The 15,382-nt window shown below is 35.9% G+C and overlaps 1 protein-coding gene across 1 annotated transcript; it reads right to left on the bottom strand.

The window, feature by feature from the left end:
- Positions 1–7,221: 7,221 nt before the first annotated feature.
- On the bottom strand, positions 7,222–15,325 carry LOC145596121 (uncharacterized). The gene is made up of 11 exons (XM_081652543.1): positions 15,223–15,325; positions 13,141–15,104; positions 12,583–13,045; positions 11,771–12,516; positions 9,279–9,422; positions 8,910–9,171; positions 8,717–8,816; positions 7,903–8,014; positions 7,633–7,811; positions 7,437–7,557; positions 7,222–7,347 (listed from the first exon to the last, which is right to left on the bottom strand). The coding sequence occupies exons 1-11, from the start codon at positions 15,323–15,325 to the stop codon at positions 7,222–7,224; spliced, it is 4,320 nt and encodes a 1,439-aa protein (XP_081508669.1).
- Between the last annotated feature and the right edge of the window lie 57 nt (positions 15,326–15,382).

Raw genomic sequence — 15,382 nt, 5'->3', positions numbered from 1 at the left:
AAGTTCAACCGTTTAAGAGCAGGTGCATTAAGATTATTACAGTACCTAAATTGGTGATGAAAGGTTTTGCCTAAATTGGTAAAATTTGCATGTTTTAGAGCTACTGGTAAACGTGGCTAAAAAAGTTGACCATAAATTAGACTAGGCTGGCTAATCCAGGAACATACCCAGGTAACCCAACGTAAAGCCCAAATGCCGAAACTAATAAGCCCATCTAGTCCATGTTTTTTTTTTTTTTTTTGACTAGATGGACATATCTGTTTTAGTATTAAGCCTCATGTTGAGCAAGAAGCCCAGAGCTCAGTGGAGCTTAGGCTTCAGTTCCTGTGGCAGTTGCATAACACAGGACGGGTATTTGGTTGAATACTTCTCTATAACTAGGGTGGCTCGGAGCGCGCGTTGCGCGCGAGGTCGTATGGTGTTGCTAGTTATTATAGCTAGATGTGTGGTTTTCTAAGGCTAATGTGTATTTTTTTTTAGTGTAATTATGAATAAATATAGATTTATTAGTAAATGTATATGTCGTTAATAAAATTAAACTAAAATAAGTGATTGTACATGATTGTGTAAGAGTATTAACTAAGTTGGTTTACTTGAGTATTGTACATGATTGTGTAAGAGTACTATATATGTATTAAAGGCCCATTTTTTTTTTGGCTTAAAAATGGCTTGGGCTACCATAAAGGCCCAAAATTCTAATGTGGCTTAATAACTTGGGTTTTCAAAAGTCTCCACTCTTGCTTAATTTTTTTACATTTCTATTTAGCTAATGCTGATTTGTTCTTCTTTGTTTAGTTGTTATTTGACCATGAAAGTCCTTTGCTTGTTTTCTTTTCCTTTTAGAAGGTTGACTCAAGATTATAATAGTTTAATTATTTATCCTTTTCTATTATGGTTTTAGTATTTATCTTTTTCTATTATGTTTATTAATTAGTATTATTACTTTTAAAAGGTTTCAATATATAATTATGTGGTTTTTTAAAAAATAATTTTTAAAAAAACATAAAAATGAAATTAAAAGGTTTTCTTTTATTTGATTTTTTAAAAGAAAAATAATTGTTTTTTCCTATTTAAACACTTCTGAACCTTTCATTTCTCTAAAATACTATCTGGCACAATGTTAGACTTATTTCTCTGTTGACTAAAGCTGATAATCAGAAGCCAATCAGTTGACTTTTTAAAAATGAAGCATGATAATCAGAAGCCAATCAGTTGACTAAAGCTGGGTTGTGATATGAATATCAAGCTAAGAAATTATCATTCAAAGAGACTTGAAAAGCACAGCTAGCAGATTGGCTTTGAAAGAAGCAGAAGTATCACAATAGTACAGTTGGTAATTATCTGTTGAAGGGTCAATCTGCACTAAAAAGTATCCTAATTTGTGATTCCAAGTATCCTAAAAAATGCCAGAGAAGTCCTTTGATCAATGCTCAAATTATAAACTTAACAGTGTAAATTATAGAATTATAAACAGAGTAAATTATATAAAATTAATTTTAATTATATATAATAACAGCAGCACCATACATGTACTTCCTAAAGTTGCCATTCATTCACACAATATTACTTAATGGTAGACAAAACACTAAAATTAGCTCAGTGCCATATATTGACACAATACAACCTACTGCTAGATAGTACATTAAAAGTAGCTATAGTTTTGCTTGACTTCATTTAATAGTTTCTTAACTTGTCATAGCTTAGGGGGTTGTCTTGGCTGCATGATCTTCTAGTAGTAAGACTCACTGCTGTTTGAATCATTGTTGCTATCTGAGTAGTCTTGTTCTTGTCCAGATGATGCATTGGAGGTGTCTTGGTTGTAAGATGCACTGTCATCATCAGCATTGTAGTCTGGGTCACTGCTATGGTTGGTACCCTTGGAGGCAGAACTGTGTTGTTGGAAGTCATTGTTGTAGGAATAGCTTACTGTTTGCTCCTGGTCTGAGTCTGATCCGAGGATAAAACGACGCTTCTTTGGTGGCATTTGCCTTTGTTCTGGCATAGAAATCTCCCTTGAAGTGGTTGCTTGAATGTGCTGCACTTTTTGCTCTAGCTCTTCTACTTGTCTTGCAAGTGCATCAATTCTTTTTTCCATTGATTTCAATGTTAGCTTTCCTGATGAGTGTGATTTTGTGTCAACAGGAAGCTTTCCCTTACCATTGTCTGCCATTTTTTGTATTTGTAATTTGCTATGAGAATTGAAATTGTTATATGAGGGATTAGTAGTGAAGTAATGGTACTTATAGCAGCAACATCTGAGCTACTTTATAGAATTGATGGGGCTTATTTAATCAGTTTGGAAGAGAGGTAGCTGCTCTTTCTTTACTTTGAATGGCTGCAGCTTCTATTTTTGTGTATTATTAATAGTTTGGGCTTTTAAGCCATGCTTCTTAAATATTGTTGTAATCAATTTATATATTGAAAGATGGAAAAGGCTATAAATTTAATTTCTTTTTTTCCTTTAGGGAAAGGTAGTATTCTTTTTTACCTTTGATAAACTTATTATGGTTGATTGTTTATCTTTTTATTCTTTGTGTAAATGCTTGACTTCACTGAGAAAATGCTGCTCTACAATAGAAAACAAAACCAAAGATTCCAAACCATCCATACTTTCAAACTCCAAATGTTCACAGTCTTCCATGCTAGTATAAAACCATGTATCTAATACATGATCTTCAAACATAAATTTAAACTTAAATAGATTACACCTTTCTACTCACTATTACTATAATGGGTAGTGTGTAATGTTATGGTAGATTTTTAAAATGTGGGGGCTTGAAAATTGCAAATGCTGAAGGTTAAATGTTAGTGATCCATGGAACATGGTTTATGATAGAAGCCTGTAAAAGTGTTATTACATAATTGGTTGATTTTTGGGTTTTATGTATTAGTTTCTCCAATTAGTAAATATATGATGTGTGTGTGTTGACTTCACCTTAATAATCTTCTATATTATTAAGAAAACTAAACAATAACCTTGAAATTAGAAATACAAGAATGAAGAATAGTGCAATATACATTAGAAAATTTATATCAATATGAAATAAAATGTCAGTGAACATTCCTTTATTTAACAAAACGTGTATTTAGTTTCTCATTATGCCCTATTTGTAAAACCACTAAAGCTAGGTAAACGAAGCTTAGCATTCGTGGGTTTGCTTTATTTTTTTAGCACCGCTTGATTACTAATTGGCCAAGTTAATGCCAATACCTAATTTGTGTTTTTATTAACCGTATTTTTTTTCTTCGTATGATGTAGTGATGTTCAATGTCGGATATCCGATTCTCGGACAAATTTTGTTCCGTATCTGATCTGGGAATCTGAATTGTACATAGATAAATTTGTTCATTGAGGGTTAAAAAGTGAGATAACAGTTGAGTATTTAGGATTATAAATAGGTAATTTTACAGTTTTACAAGTAGATTATTCTTTTTGGATGACAAAGTATTTTATGATTAATAAACTTTCTTGATATGAGCCTTTGATATATTCAATTATTATCTTTGAATTTGGCTTTTATTTTACATTTTCTGTTTTGAAATGATTGTACAGAGTAATTCCTTGACTAAGTGAGTAGAGAGGGTGGAATTTGGATTTGAGGTGCAGCTGACTTGTTGTATAGCAAAGTCTTTTTCATTTCTTTGATTCGCAAAACAATAGGCCCAGGCCTAATTAAGTAAATATATGGATATCAGAACAACAAGCCCAATTCCGGATCGGATATTTGAAATTTCGGATCGGATCACCGGATTTTAGGATCGGGTAATTCGGATTGGACAAATCATTAAAGAACACGAGTTGAGAGTCTTGAATGACTTCGTGGTCGCCTATCCAATTCGCCGTTATAGAGATTGTGACTTCGTTGTTAATATATTAATATTTATTTAAAAATAACACAAAATTAATAAATTAATTATTATGGAATTAAGGTATAGAGTACAAATTACTATACTTCGAATTAATTTGAACTTAACAATATTGTATAATATTTCACCTTAAAAAATTCAATGAGAGAAGAACCTTAGTCATAGCCAATTGTAAATTACAAAATATTTCATTTTCATACTAAAAATGGCATACAAATTGAAACTGGAATAGAATAAAAAATTTGTCAGGAGTATAAAAGGGCTTTTTTGTACAAAAATTAAATCAGACTTTGCAAAGTGCATATTTCTATGTAAAGCTAAAACTGTATTCACTGACATTAGACTGAAGAGTGAAGATGCCATTATTACATAGCTTATAATAAGAGTCAGAAGTTATTAATCTTCCTCAACCTTCTCTTTATCTATCATCTGTTTTTTTCTCTTTACCCTAGATAATTTTGTGTAAATTAATTGATTTAAGCTTAAAATGGCTAACATTGATGGTGCCTCTTCATCTTCATCAAGAGCTTCTACAAGTGCCCCTCATGGCCGTCCTCGGTGGCTTCAACTGAATATGCTGCGTTCACGACTTAGGGCTTTACAAGCTCGTAGGGAGGAGCTTCAGAGAGAAGCGGAGCAGGTTGAGGCAGAGCTCGAAAATGAGAGGAGGAGGATGGTGGAGGAGGAAGCTGCTGCTGCGGTGGCTAGGAGTGGTATGGTGGAGCAGAGATATGGGGTGGCTCCAATGGAGATTGAGCAGGTCCAGGGAGTAGTAAATGACGAAGCTGAGGGGGTGGAGGGTGATTGTTGATCTTAAGTTTTGATGATGACTCAAGGAACCTAAGCAAACCCATAAGGGCTTTAACATTTGTCTATTAGCTTTGATGTGTTGACAGGTTTTATATGCAACGATATTCTAGAGTCAGAATGGAGCATGGAACAAGGTCAAAGGAAGAGCTTTGGATGAGCATAGAAGACAATCAGAAGCCAAGTTCCTTGTGTGAGGAACTGAAGCTCCAGAGTCGAAGCTTCACTGAGTTCCAAGAAGTCTATTGTAACTTTATTATTTATTTTAGGCTTCTTGTATATATGTTAAGTACTTTGATTATTGATAGGATTTTAAGTGGATTTAATTTCAGTTTATAAAGATTTTATTTTCCTTGTTTAAAAAGATTCTATTTTATTTTCGGAAAATTATCTTTTAAACTATTCTATTTTCTTAAAGATTTTCTGTTTTAATTCTATCCTAATATTTTGGAAAATCTGACTTGGTAAAATCTCCTTTGAAAACTCTTTTTAAACGGATATTTTACTTGGTCAAGGAGGTTGAGAAATTTAAGGAGGCAGTAAACTACTTCCTTAAGTATACTTCAGCTTGTTGCCCAAGCCTCCACGAACTGCACTTCCTAGTTTCATGGGAGTTGTGGTGAAGTGGGAGTTAAGGCAGACGTGGGAGTTTTCAACCGATTTCCTCTAGTATAAATAGAATTAGTTTTCCATTTTGAAAAGCACACTTGAGCATTACAATCTTCTAAGCTTTTCGAAAAGAGTCAAAATCCACTTAAGTCCTTGAGTGTCTTTGAACTTAGCATCTTAGAGTTTTAATTCGAGTTGTATTGGGGAAGAGTTTGGGTAAACTCTAGAGTGTGTAGATTGCTTTGAGTGAAGCAAGGAGAAAGAGAGAGATTTGAGAGCTCAACTGATTGAGGGATCAGTTGAGGGGGAACTTAAGTTCGTAGAGGAACTTGAGTTTAGAGTCTTAATTTGTAATAGGTTGTTTGCCCTATTATTATTAAGAATTGAGTTTAAAATCCCTTGTGGTCGTGGTTTTTCTTCTTGATTAGGGCCAAGAAGTTTTCCACGTAAAATCTCTCTTGCACTTTAAAGTTTTTGTTTGAGTTTCTTTTAGAATTCCGCAAAAATTACCCCAGTTCCTCCACAATACAATTCACCCCCCCTCTTGTATTGTTCATTCGAGTCAACAGTGATCAAGAAGCTGAGGAAGGGGCGGAGGATGTAGAAGAGGAAGAGGAGGAGGAAGATGATGAGGGTGTTGAAGGAGAAGAGGAGGGTGAAGAGAATTCAGGGGAGGAAGACAGTGAAAAGGAAGAGCAGAAGGATGCAGGGGTGGCCCCGGAGGACGACGATCAGGCTAGCTCAGAGCAGGATGATCAAGATGACTCTGATGGCTCCGATGACGGCGGCGACGAAGATGATGACTTTGTTGAAGGCTATAAGTCCGCTGATTCTGCAGAAGACTCTGCTATGTATGGCCTCAACTTATCTCATTATGAACAAATTGATTAGTGGTTGTTTACTTCTCGTTCCCTTCTCTATGGATGGATATATATTTTGGGTTAGCCTCATGGTTGTTATGGTTTGATAGCTTTGCTGTTGGGAAGCAGATTCCTTTTGGGGTTAATTTTGATGTACAGATTGCTCCTTGTGGGAGCTTATTTTCGGATGTAATTATGGCCTTGTGTTTAGGCTTATTTTGCTACTGCTTTGATTATCAGTGTAATATTATGGGATAATCTTTGTAAATATTAAGGCTAAAGCCTTTTAATTAATATATCTGCTAGTTATGTTAAAAAATTTTAGCTATAAATTATGGTATCTGTAGTTAAGCTTCTAATGCTGTTTTCTTTTTTTGCCTAAATCTAAATTAAGTATTTTCTGAATTGTGTATCATTATAGTATTATCATTCTTATATATACTTAGTTTGAAAGTTTCTGAATATATTGAATCATGCTAATATTTTCATAAATAATAAAGTAGTTTATGAATTGTGTATCATGCTAATACTAATTTCTGAAATTATTATCATTCAATATAATAAAGTAGTTTCTGAATTGTGCATCATCATATATAATAATTTCAATATAACTTAGTATTATCATTCTTATAACATCATTCAGAAGATTTTCAGCATCATCACTTAGAATAATTTCCAGCATGCATATGACTTCTAGCAAATTTTAATTAAATCACAGCTAAATTATTAGCATGATAAACAGAAAGCTATAATCTATACTATTAGCTATATAATCTAGCATGCATAATTTCATAGAAAAACACAATTAGCATTCTAAGATGGCAGCTTTCAGTAAACAAGTAAGAGGGAAATGCATAGAATCATTAAGTGTTAAAAAGCTTAGATTAATGTGGTAATGGATGACCGAGGTTTGTAAATTTGTCCAAAATATTACAACCAAACAGTGCAATACCAAAAGTTTAGAAGAACCACTTATTAGCTAAGCAGCGCAATAGTTACAAGCAGTGCAATACCAAAAGGATCAGTAGAGGAATATAAGATACGAATCGCACTGCTTGCTAAACAAACCTCCATCTAGTTACTCCATTGAGACAGATTTGAGAGCCCACCTCAGAGCCCCCACCCTGCTCAACATGTTTGCTGGTCCAACACAAAAGTAAGCCTCCTTAGTGGACAGTTTAGCCGCTGCTTCATCAAAGTCATCCTAGTGTTCCTAGCAAGGTAGTAGATTTTAGTAAGTTCATAGCTTGTTATCTATTAGGCTTGTAAGTCTTAGGTGTATGAGTTACTTACAACAATTACTTTGCTGTATATGTCAGCAAGTTTCATGCCAAAGAGCTTCTCACACTCTACGCCAAAAGCTGTGAGCTTCAATTCCCCTGTTCCATCAGTTATGGTGAAGGTGTAGTTCACCCTGCATGAAACAATATTATAGTTAGCTTTTAATTAAGATATGTGCTTGTTATTGTCATCACAAGAATATAGCTACCTAGCAGTGGCTGTGCAGACTTTGTTTGGGCAGCTAGAACACTTAAAGGTCTCACCAGCCAGTTCTTTACAACGGCGGCCACAGTTGTCGCAGCCTATGTAGGCAATGATTTTCCTCACATCAGGTTCAGGGATTTTTCCTTTGATCCATATGCGCTCTTCTTGCATTGTATCAGTAAGCTGCAGTGATAAATATCAAATTCAATAATGCACATGCTATAGATTAGTGTAGAAAATACAAGTCACAAGTGTAATGCTTGTGAACCAAAACCTTTTTCAGTTCAAGTTCACCAATAGTAGTTATTATTCTCTCCACAGGTGGTTCACGGATTAGCAGAACTTTAGCCATCAGCTCATTTATGTAAGGTTTTTTGTCCCTACTCCTGTTGAGAACATATACTAAGTAAGTATTATAGCCAAATGAATGCTGTAAATGTTAGTTATATATACAGTGGCTTACCATTTCTTGAGATGTTCTGCTGTCTCTCCTGAAGGCCCAAGTATGATTGATGTAGACATAGAGGATGATAGCGAGAAGCCTGTGGTTTCAGGAATTTTCTGAAGTGTTATCATAGGAGCCTATTTAGTGTCACCCTAAAAAATAGAAGTGCAGTAGAACCTCTTACCCTTGTGAGCTGTTGGGCGCATGTAGGTAAAACCAGCAATGAGTGGGATTGATGCCTAAGCAGCTAATTTTTCGCAGCCATCAGTAGCAAGCCCTCCCCAAAGAGAAAGTATTAGAGGTTGATATATACTGCATGTTAATTAAATTAGGGGTTTATTGAAGCAAAAAAGTGTGAGCATAAATAATGAAAACCACATTTGCATGAAATTTTTGTAAATTTATTTTGATTTTCAAATCCACACTTTTAACAATATTTGCATGTACGAATTATATAAGCGAAGTATTTTGCTTTTCAAATCCACACTTTTAATAATATTCATGTTTTGGATCTAAATGGAGCAAAATAAGCATGTTCAAAACAATAGGATGTTCAAGTATTATACTATAGACTACCATTTTAATTGGATCAACTAATGAGGAATGTATGTTAGTAATTAGATATCTATGTGTAAGAATATACCTGTCATCAGCGATCACAACCTCACGAACATCCATTGAAGCCCCTGATGCAGTCTTGACCTGCCTAACTTGCTCCATGTATAGAATTACTCCAATGACATCTGCAAGCAACAAATTAAAGTAAGGGTAGCAGGGCAATAGTATATAAAATTACTTAAGCAGTAGTACTTAAGCAGAAGCAATTAAGTAGATACCGAAGCGTTCACTCTTAAAGCTGGTGCGCGGAATAGAAGTAATTGGAGTGTACTTAGGAAGCACAGGTCCTGCTTCAGATTGAAAGGGCTGGATAGATGTGTTCCCTCCAAAGGTCATCTGGCAGTCATCTTCCCTTGTTTTCCATTTCTCATCAACAACTCTTAGTGGAGCATTTGCAACTTCATACTCCCTGCCTAGCTCAAGAATTCCCTTGAAGCTCTGAACTTCATTTTCAAACAAAGTTCCACGAATGCGATTTCCCTTAAGCAATAAGAATAACAAAAATAATTAAATCCAGTTTGCGTTGTCTTATAAACAACTTGTACAGAATTCTAACCCAAAATAAAATAGCAGTATTTGCAACAAACCTCACTGTCCTCTAGTTTTAGCCATTGATACAGAGTTTTGTTAGGAGATAGCTTTGGTTTTGCCTTCTCAATTACTCTTGCCCGAACTTTGTATGCCTTAGTTTGTGGAGTCAAATTGCTAATGGGAGTATATTCAGGCTTCATCTACACATTGTGTTGAATATATTACTAGTTTAGGCTTGTAAGTAATCATGAATAGACAAATTTTTCCTAAGTTTAAATTCTTCTGCAGGGAACTATATCATCAGATTAGTTGATTATATGAATTAACATGTTGCTATCTAAGTAAGTGGTATATAAATAGATTATATGACAGGTATATTCTTACACATAGATATCTATATAGCAACATGTTAATTCCCAATTAAGCTGAGCTTTGCCATGAACATAAACAAAGCTCAAGGCCAAACTCTGAACAAGGCTGGGATTTATTTATATAGCAACATGTTAATTCATATAATCTATTTTGATATGTCCTAACTGATTATATGACAGGTATATTCTTACACATAAATATGTCCTAACTGATTAACCCTAAGCATACTCTAAAAGAACACATTATACAGTATTAATGCCTTAGTAGGAGTAACAGGACATGAGTACAAAAAATTACATATTCATAATTTAAGCACCATTGAAATTACAGTTTAAGGGTGTGATTCTTATGAGATAAGAATCAGTAGAGGAATATTTAATTTCATTTGGAGACTACATAGACTGCAATGTTCAAAAGTACAATACCATATTAATTAAGTCAAATAAGTTCATATTATGATGGTGTATTTATTTTACTACTGAAATGGTCATTTATTCTTCCTATTTCTTTTGTGCTGATTATCTATTTATCATTGTGGACTTGTGGTAGTTACAACCTTATATTCTTCTCTTAATGTATGCATAATAGTAAAAATGTGGCATATAATTAAGCAAATAATTCATAAATGCAATGCCCAAAACATGCAAAATAATTACTATATTATACCAAACTTATGCTAGCATAATAAAAGAATTCAGGTAAGCATTAATTAAATTCTAAATGAAGAGGTAAAGAAGTACCTTCAAAGGAGTTCCTGAGTAATTTTCCCTTAGTCCTTCTATTTTCCAAAGAATGTAGGTGATAGTAGTGAGAGAGTGCTTTGTATATACCCAAATATATAGCCAAGCAATGACTATTAACCAGCAGGTAAAACAATGGGTCTATATTTTGTAGACCTAGGGAAGTGATAATTAAGTAAAACAAAAGAAGTGGGACGATTTGACTGTGCTTTTTCTTGTGATAGGAATAAGCACATCTATTCTAGTGATTTAAGCATTTATTGGTAGCTACTAAACTAATGTGCATTGAGATAAGGAATTATTAGTTGCTATCATCTGCTTGCTTCCCATTACAGCCTTGTTTATTCATTTTTTTTTCAGAAGTTGTAAGCATAGCTTTTTCTGTGATTTATAAGCACCTGTGAAACCTGTTTTACTACTTAACATTGGGAGCTGGAATCTCTTCTTTTTTGTAACAATTGTGTTCACCTTTATTTGTTGGGTTAAAGCAACTTCTATACTTTTTTATATTTTTTTTGCAATATTGTGTGGGCTGTTTTAATGGGTTGTAAAGTGTTGAATGTGGGCTGGACTGCAGGCTGTATACACTGCTTATAAATAGACTTGCTCTTAGGAGGCCTCTTTATCAATGTTATCTGGATCTAATTATTTTAACTTCTCATTTTTAAGTTTCTAATACAGCATTGCACACGTTTGAATAGCCTAGGCTGTTTCAAAGGGTTCTAATCTGCTTTACTTTGCTGGACTACATGCCATAGATATTGCTTATAATGGTTTCATTAAGCTGGACTCTGTTTGTGCTGGTAGCCAAAGAGCTTTGCTTTTAGCATTCCTCTTTGTCTGATACTGTCTACGTTTTTCTGAAGTGTTAACTTTATATATCCAAATTTTATAAGCTGTAACACACTAACACTTAACAATCAACAATTTCAGGTTTAAATTGGAAATATATTTATGTAAAAGCATATGAAATGGACTTTATAAATAGAGCTGGATAAGCAATTACCACTGACATAATCTCACATTACAAAATTTTCAACATGAAAGTCTAAATTTGTCAATATACCTTCCAACAATTCTTTCTAGAAGTAATTTGAGGTTTAGTGCATTTTGCTAATGCTGCTGCAGGAAGTACAAAAGGCTGGGAAAAGAAATGTATCTAGATTGCCCCTTTGGTAGAAAAACCCTGCATCAGAAGCTTAATCATATTTAGGAACCATAAGCAAATACACATTGAAGATACTGATTGAGTGACCCTTTAAAACTCACCTCACTGTATCTTTCTTGGTAATATACTGCTGTAAAGCTGCAACATTAACTCATAAATCATTTGTTAGAGCCTGCATTCAAGTAGATAAGTATTATGCTATGTGTGGCTGCTCATGAATAAGTGTACAGTAAGCATAAATAGTTAGGAATTGTCCTGGAAAACTGACCTTTGAAGATTTTTCAGATATGATCCCAGCCTTGTATAGTATATCAAAAGACACAACATTCCTTACACCATCTGCATCTAGTTTTTCATTAACAGGCTTACTTAGAACTCTTACTTGGCTTGATTTCCGTGCTCTAGATAGCCCAACATAAAGCTGGCCATGAGAAAAACAAGGACGCCGTAAATAAATCCCAACCTTGTTCAGAGTTTGGCCTTGAGCTTTGTTTATGGTCATGGCAAAGCTCAGCTTAATTGGGAATTGTATCCGTTCAAACTTGAATGGGTAATGGCTGGAAGAGGAAGGCCTTAGGTTAGCGCGTGGTATAAAGACCATTTCGCCTGAATGATGGCCTGTTGTGATCATACATAGGATAACATTTGGGTAGAATGCTTTACAAATGAGTCGAGTCCCATTACATAGGCCTGAAGCTGGAGCTATGTTCCGAAGCAAAATTACAGGACAGTTCTGTTTCAGAACCAAGGAGTGTGGACTCATTCCTCCAGGGCATAAAGTATTTAAAAACTCAGTTATGTAAATGTTGCAGCTTTCATCAATCAAAGAATCAAAGATTTTATACACTGCTGCTTCACCAGGGTGATTTTCAATAAGGAGGCTGTTGATTTCATCAACATCATCATTAAGAGGTGTTAGTATAGCGCGATCAGTGAAAATTTCTGGGCTGAAGTGACCTTCTGACAACTCTGGGAACACCTCTTTAATAAGGTGTGGCAAGGAAACACCTTCTTCTACAAATGGGATAAGGAGCTCTTCAGGGATTTAGATGTTTCCAGTTTCTGTTTGCTGGAGCTCACCATTTCCAAGAGCCATCAAGAAATCAGAGAACAATGGGTCTGACCGTGCACGCATGTTCTCACTTAGCCTAATACGCGTAAAATATTTCCATAAATGAGAAGAAACTAAACTTGCTGCCACTGCTTCTTTCTGAGATTTCTTAGGCACAACAGGCAAAACTTGCCGAAAATCACCTCCAAAAACAACTACTTTACCACCAAATGGTTGTTCTTCCTCACATAAATCTCTAAGCAACAGATCAAGAGATTCAATATTTTGTTTCAAAGCCATCGAAGCTTCATCCCAAATTATCAAAGTGCTCGCTTTTAATAGGTCTGCAAGGCCACTTTGCTTAGATACATTGCAAGCCATTGACACGGTGTGGTCTAAAGGAAGTTTAAAACGCGAATGAGCTGTCCGACCCGTGACCATATTTGATGCAGCTATGCCTGATGTTGCTGTAGGAAGCACTATCTTGCCCATCTGTCTAATGGCAGCATAGAGAGCACAGTAAAGGTAAGTTTTACCCGTGACCCTAGACCATCGATGAAAAAGACTCCCGATTCTCCACTGTTGACCTTGCTCATAATTGCAGTGAAAGCCTCATGTTGCTTGCTGTTTAGCGTAGCAATTGCTTCAACATATTCATTAGGTATAGGTGCGTCTAATGCATCTGCAATATCTTTAGTCCTGGTAAGCGCTTCATCAGTAGGAACGACTAAAGACTCCAACCCAAAATCTTGTAATGTCTTGCCCATCTCTTCTAAATATCGCTCCACTTCCCGAACTGTTATTGCTTTTACTTTTTGTTCCTCACCTCTGAATGAGTAGCTGTAGTCTTCACAAAGAGCGGTGTAGTATTTATGCCATAGTGCTAAAGGATCACGCGGATTACCAAAAATAAGCAGTGTTGCAAATAACCTTCGTAGTGCCCGTGGCATTTGTGCAGTAGCAGCTTCATCCATACACTTTTCCACAGCATCATCTTCACTAAGTAGACCCAACTTAACAGCAGCTTCTTGGAATGTAGCACAGAGAAACCCAATAACAGTACGCAGGTCTTCAAATGATGTGGGACCCCTTACATGCGTTAAGAGAAGACGAAGAAAATATCTCTCCCCTTCAGATGGAGAAACAAAGGCTAATCTGCTAACAACACTACAAATAGAACGTTCTGTCCATGTCTTAGAAGAAGGATGCCACACATTATGTTCAGAAAATTCAGAATACAGATATTTTGGCTTGTCTGGAAATGCAGCATTCATCTTGAAAAACTCAGTTAGCGACGTTCTGGCCCTTCTACTGTCAGCAACTACATCCTCTAGTTGGTCAGTAGCATTAAACCTAACAGAATGGTGGTTTGGCAAGTGCACTTGCAGCAACAGTACAGGCGGATGCATCTCATAAAGATCAAATGAAAAGATCCTCCAAGCAGCTTCACAAGGAGAGACCCAGCGGCCTGACTGAAATTGCTTAATCTCATCAACAGGTTGCCTCACGCCTGTTTCTGTTACAGTGAAAGAACATCTATCATGCCCTTTGTAGACATATTTATACAAATACTTCACAGCTTGAATTGTGGAGCAAATCTCCACATTAAGATGGCAATCAAAGAGCGCTGACAAGTAAGGATTGTAAGGGATCACCCATTGGTTGTCTGGCCTTCTCCCCCTAATTTGAATAGACTCACCAGTAAAGCGCCTGCGGTAAGCAGGGTAACCACTATCATTGTTGGTGGTTGTGTCGTTGTATGCTTTTGGGTAACCATATTTACACTTTCCTTCAGACCCTTTCTTGTTCATGCAGGAGCAGCTAGGATTGTCCTTACCACAAGGGCCATGCATCATATGGCGAAGAATAATTTTACGCAAGTGAGGGTTGTCATTGCTAGGAATCTCAGCACAAGTAAACTTGTCATACAAAGCTGGTTCCTTGATTTTATACCCTTGTTTCAGTATAATCAGCATATGTACGTGTGGAAGGCCACGCTTCTGAAACTCCACAACATAAATGAAAGCGGCCACTTCACCAAAGACATTTTCTTCTGTAATCTTCTTTTTCAGTGCAATAAGTTTTGCCCTGAAAACACGCGCAACTAAATCAGGCCGGTCTTGAGCCTTTTCACCGGGAGCAAGTTCTGCTTTAATTTCTGGCCAGTTGGGATTGCAAGTCATAGTCACAAAGAGGTCAGGCTTGCCAAACCTTTGCACAAGAGTAATTGCATTAAGGTACCTCCTGCTCAAATCCCTAGGGCACCCAAGGAACGTGGGGGGCAATATAACTGAGTGCCCAACATTAGAAGCATTTGATTCCCCACCATCAAATGTATCAACAAGACCTTGATATAATTCAGCCCTTATTTTTTTTTGGTTTTTCCGGAAAAAATCCAAGCGCGTATTTTCAATCTTCACATACATGTCCACAATGAATTGCAAAAACAGTCGTCCTGCTCTTAGCAGATAATTACCAATCCGTATTTGGAAACGATAGGCATAATACTCCCTAGCAGAAATAAACCTACCCCGTTTGCCATTAGCAGCAGCTGAGACAACAATATGCAACAAAAAATTAACTATATCACCCATCTAATTGATTAGAAATTTTATTGGCAATGTATGTATATTAGCTATGCATGCAACAAAGAATACTAAAAATCTTACATGGATCATCTCCTTGCAGCAATGCAGCAGCAGCATCATCATCCCCATCTGCAATGACTGTGGCTACAAAGCTCTGATCATGAGTCTGCCCACAAGAAGACATTTTTAGAAGGCCATGGTGCCAACCACAATCACCACGAGGGAATAATAAAGGGTATTG

This window comes from Chenopodium album, chromosome 19 (genome assembly GCF_948465745.1).
Source record: "Chenopodium album chromosome 19, dcCheAlbu1.1, whole genome shotgun sequence".
Lineage (NCBI taxonomy): Eukaryota > Viridiplantae > Streptophyta > Magnoliopsida > Caryophyllales > Amaranthaceae > Chenopodium > Chenopodium album.
The sequence above is the reverse complement of the archived record's forward strand: the minus strand, read 5'-3'. Positions and strand labels throughout refer to the sequence as shown.

Excerpts from the sequence above, each read along its gene's own strand:
- LOC145596121 (XM_081652543.1), bottom strand. The coding sequence starts at position 15,325 with ATGTCTTCTTGTGGGCAGACTCATGATCAGAGCTTTGTAGCCACAGTC. Across the intron at positions 9,423-11,770 it reads TATCTGAAAAATCTTCAAAG|ATGAAGCCTGAATATACTCC; the intron begins GTCAGTTTTCCA and ends CACAATGTGTAG. Across the intron at positions 8,015-8,716 it reads GTTGTGATCGCTGATGACAG|GAGTAGGGACAAAAAACCTT; the intron begins GTATATTCTTAC and ends TGTTCTCAACAG.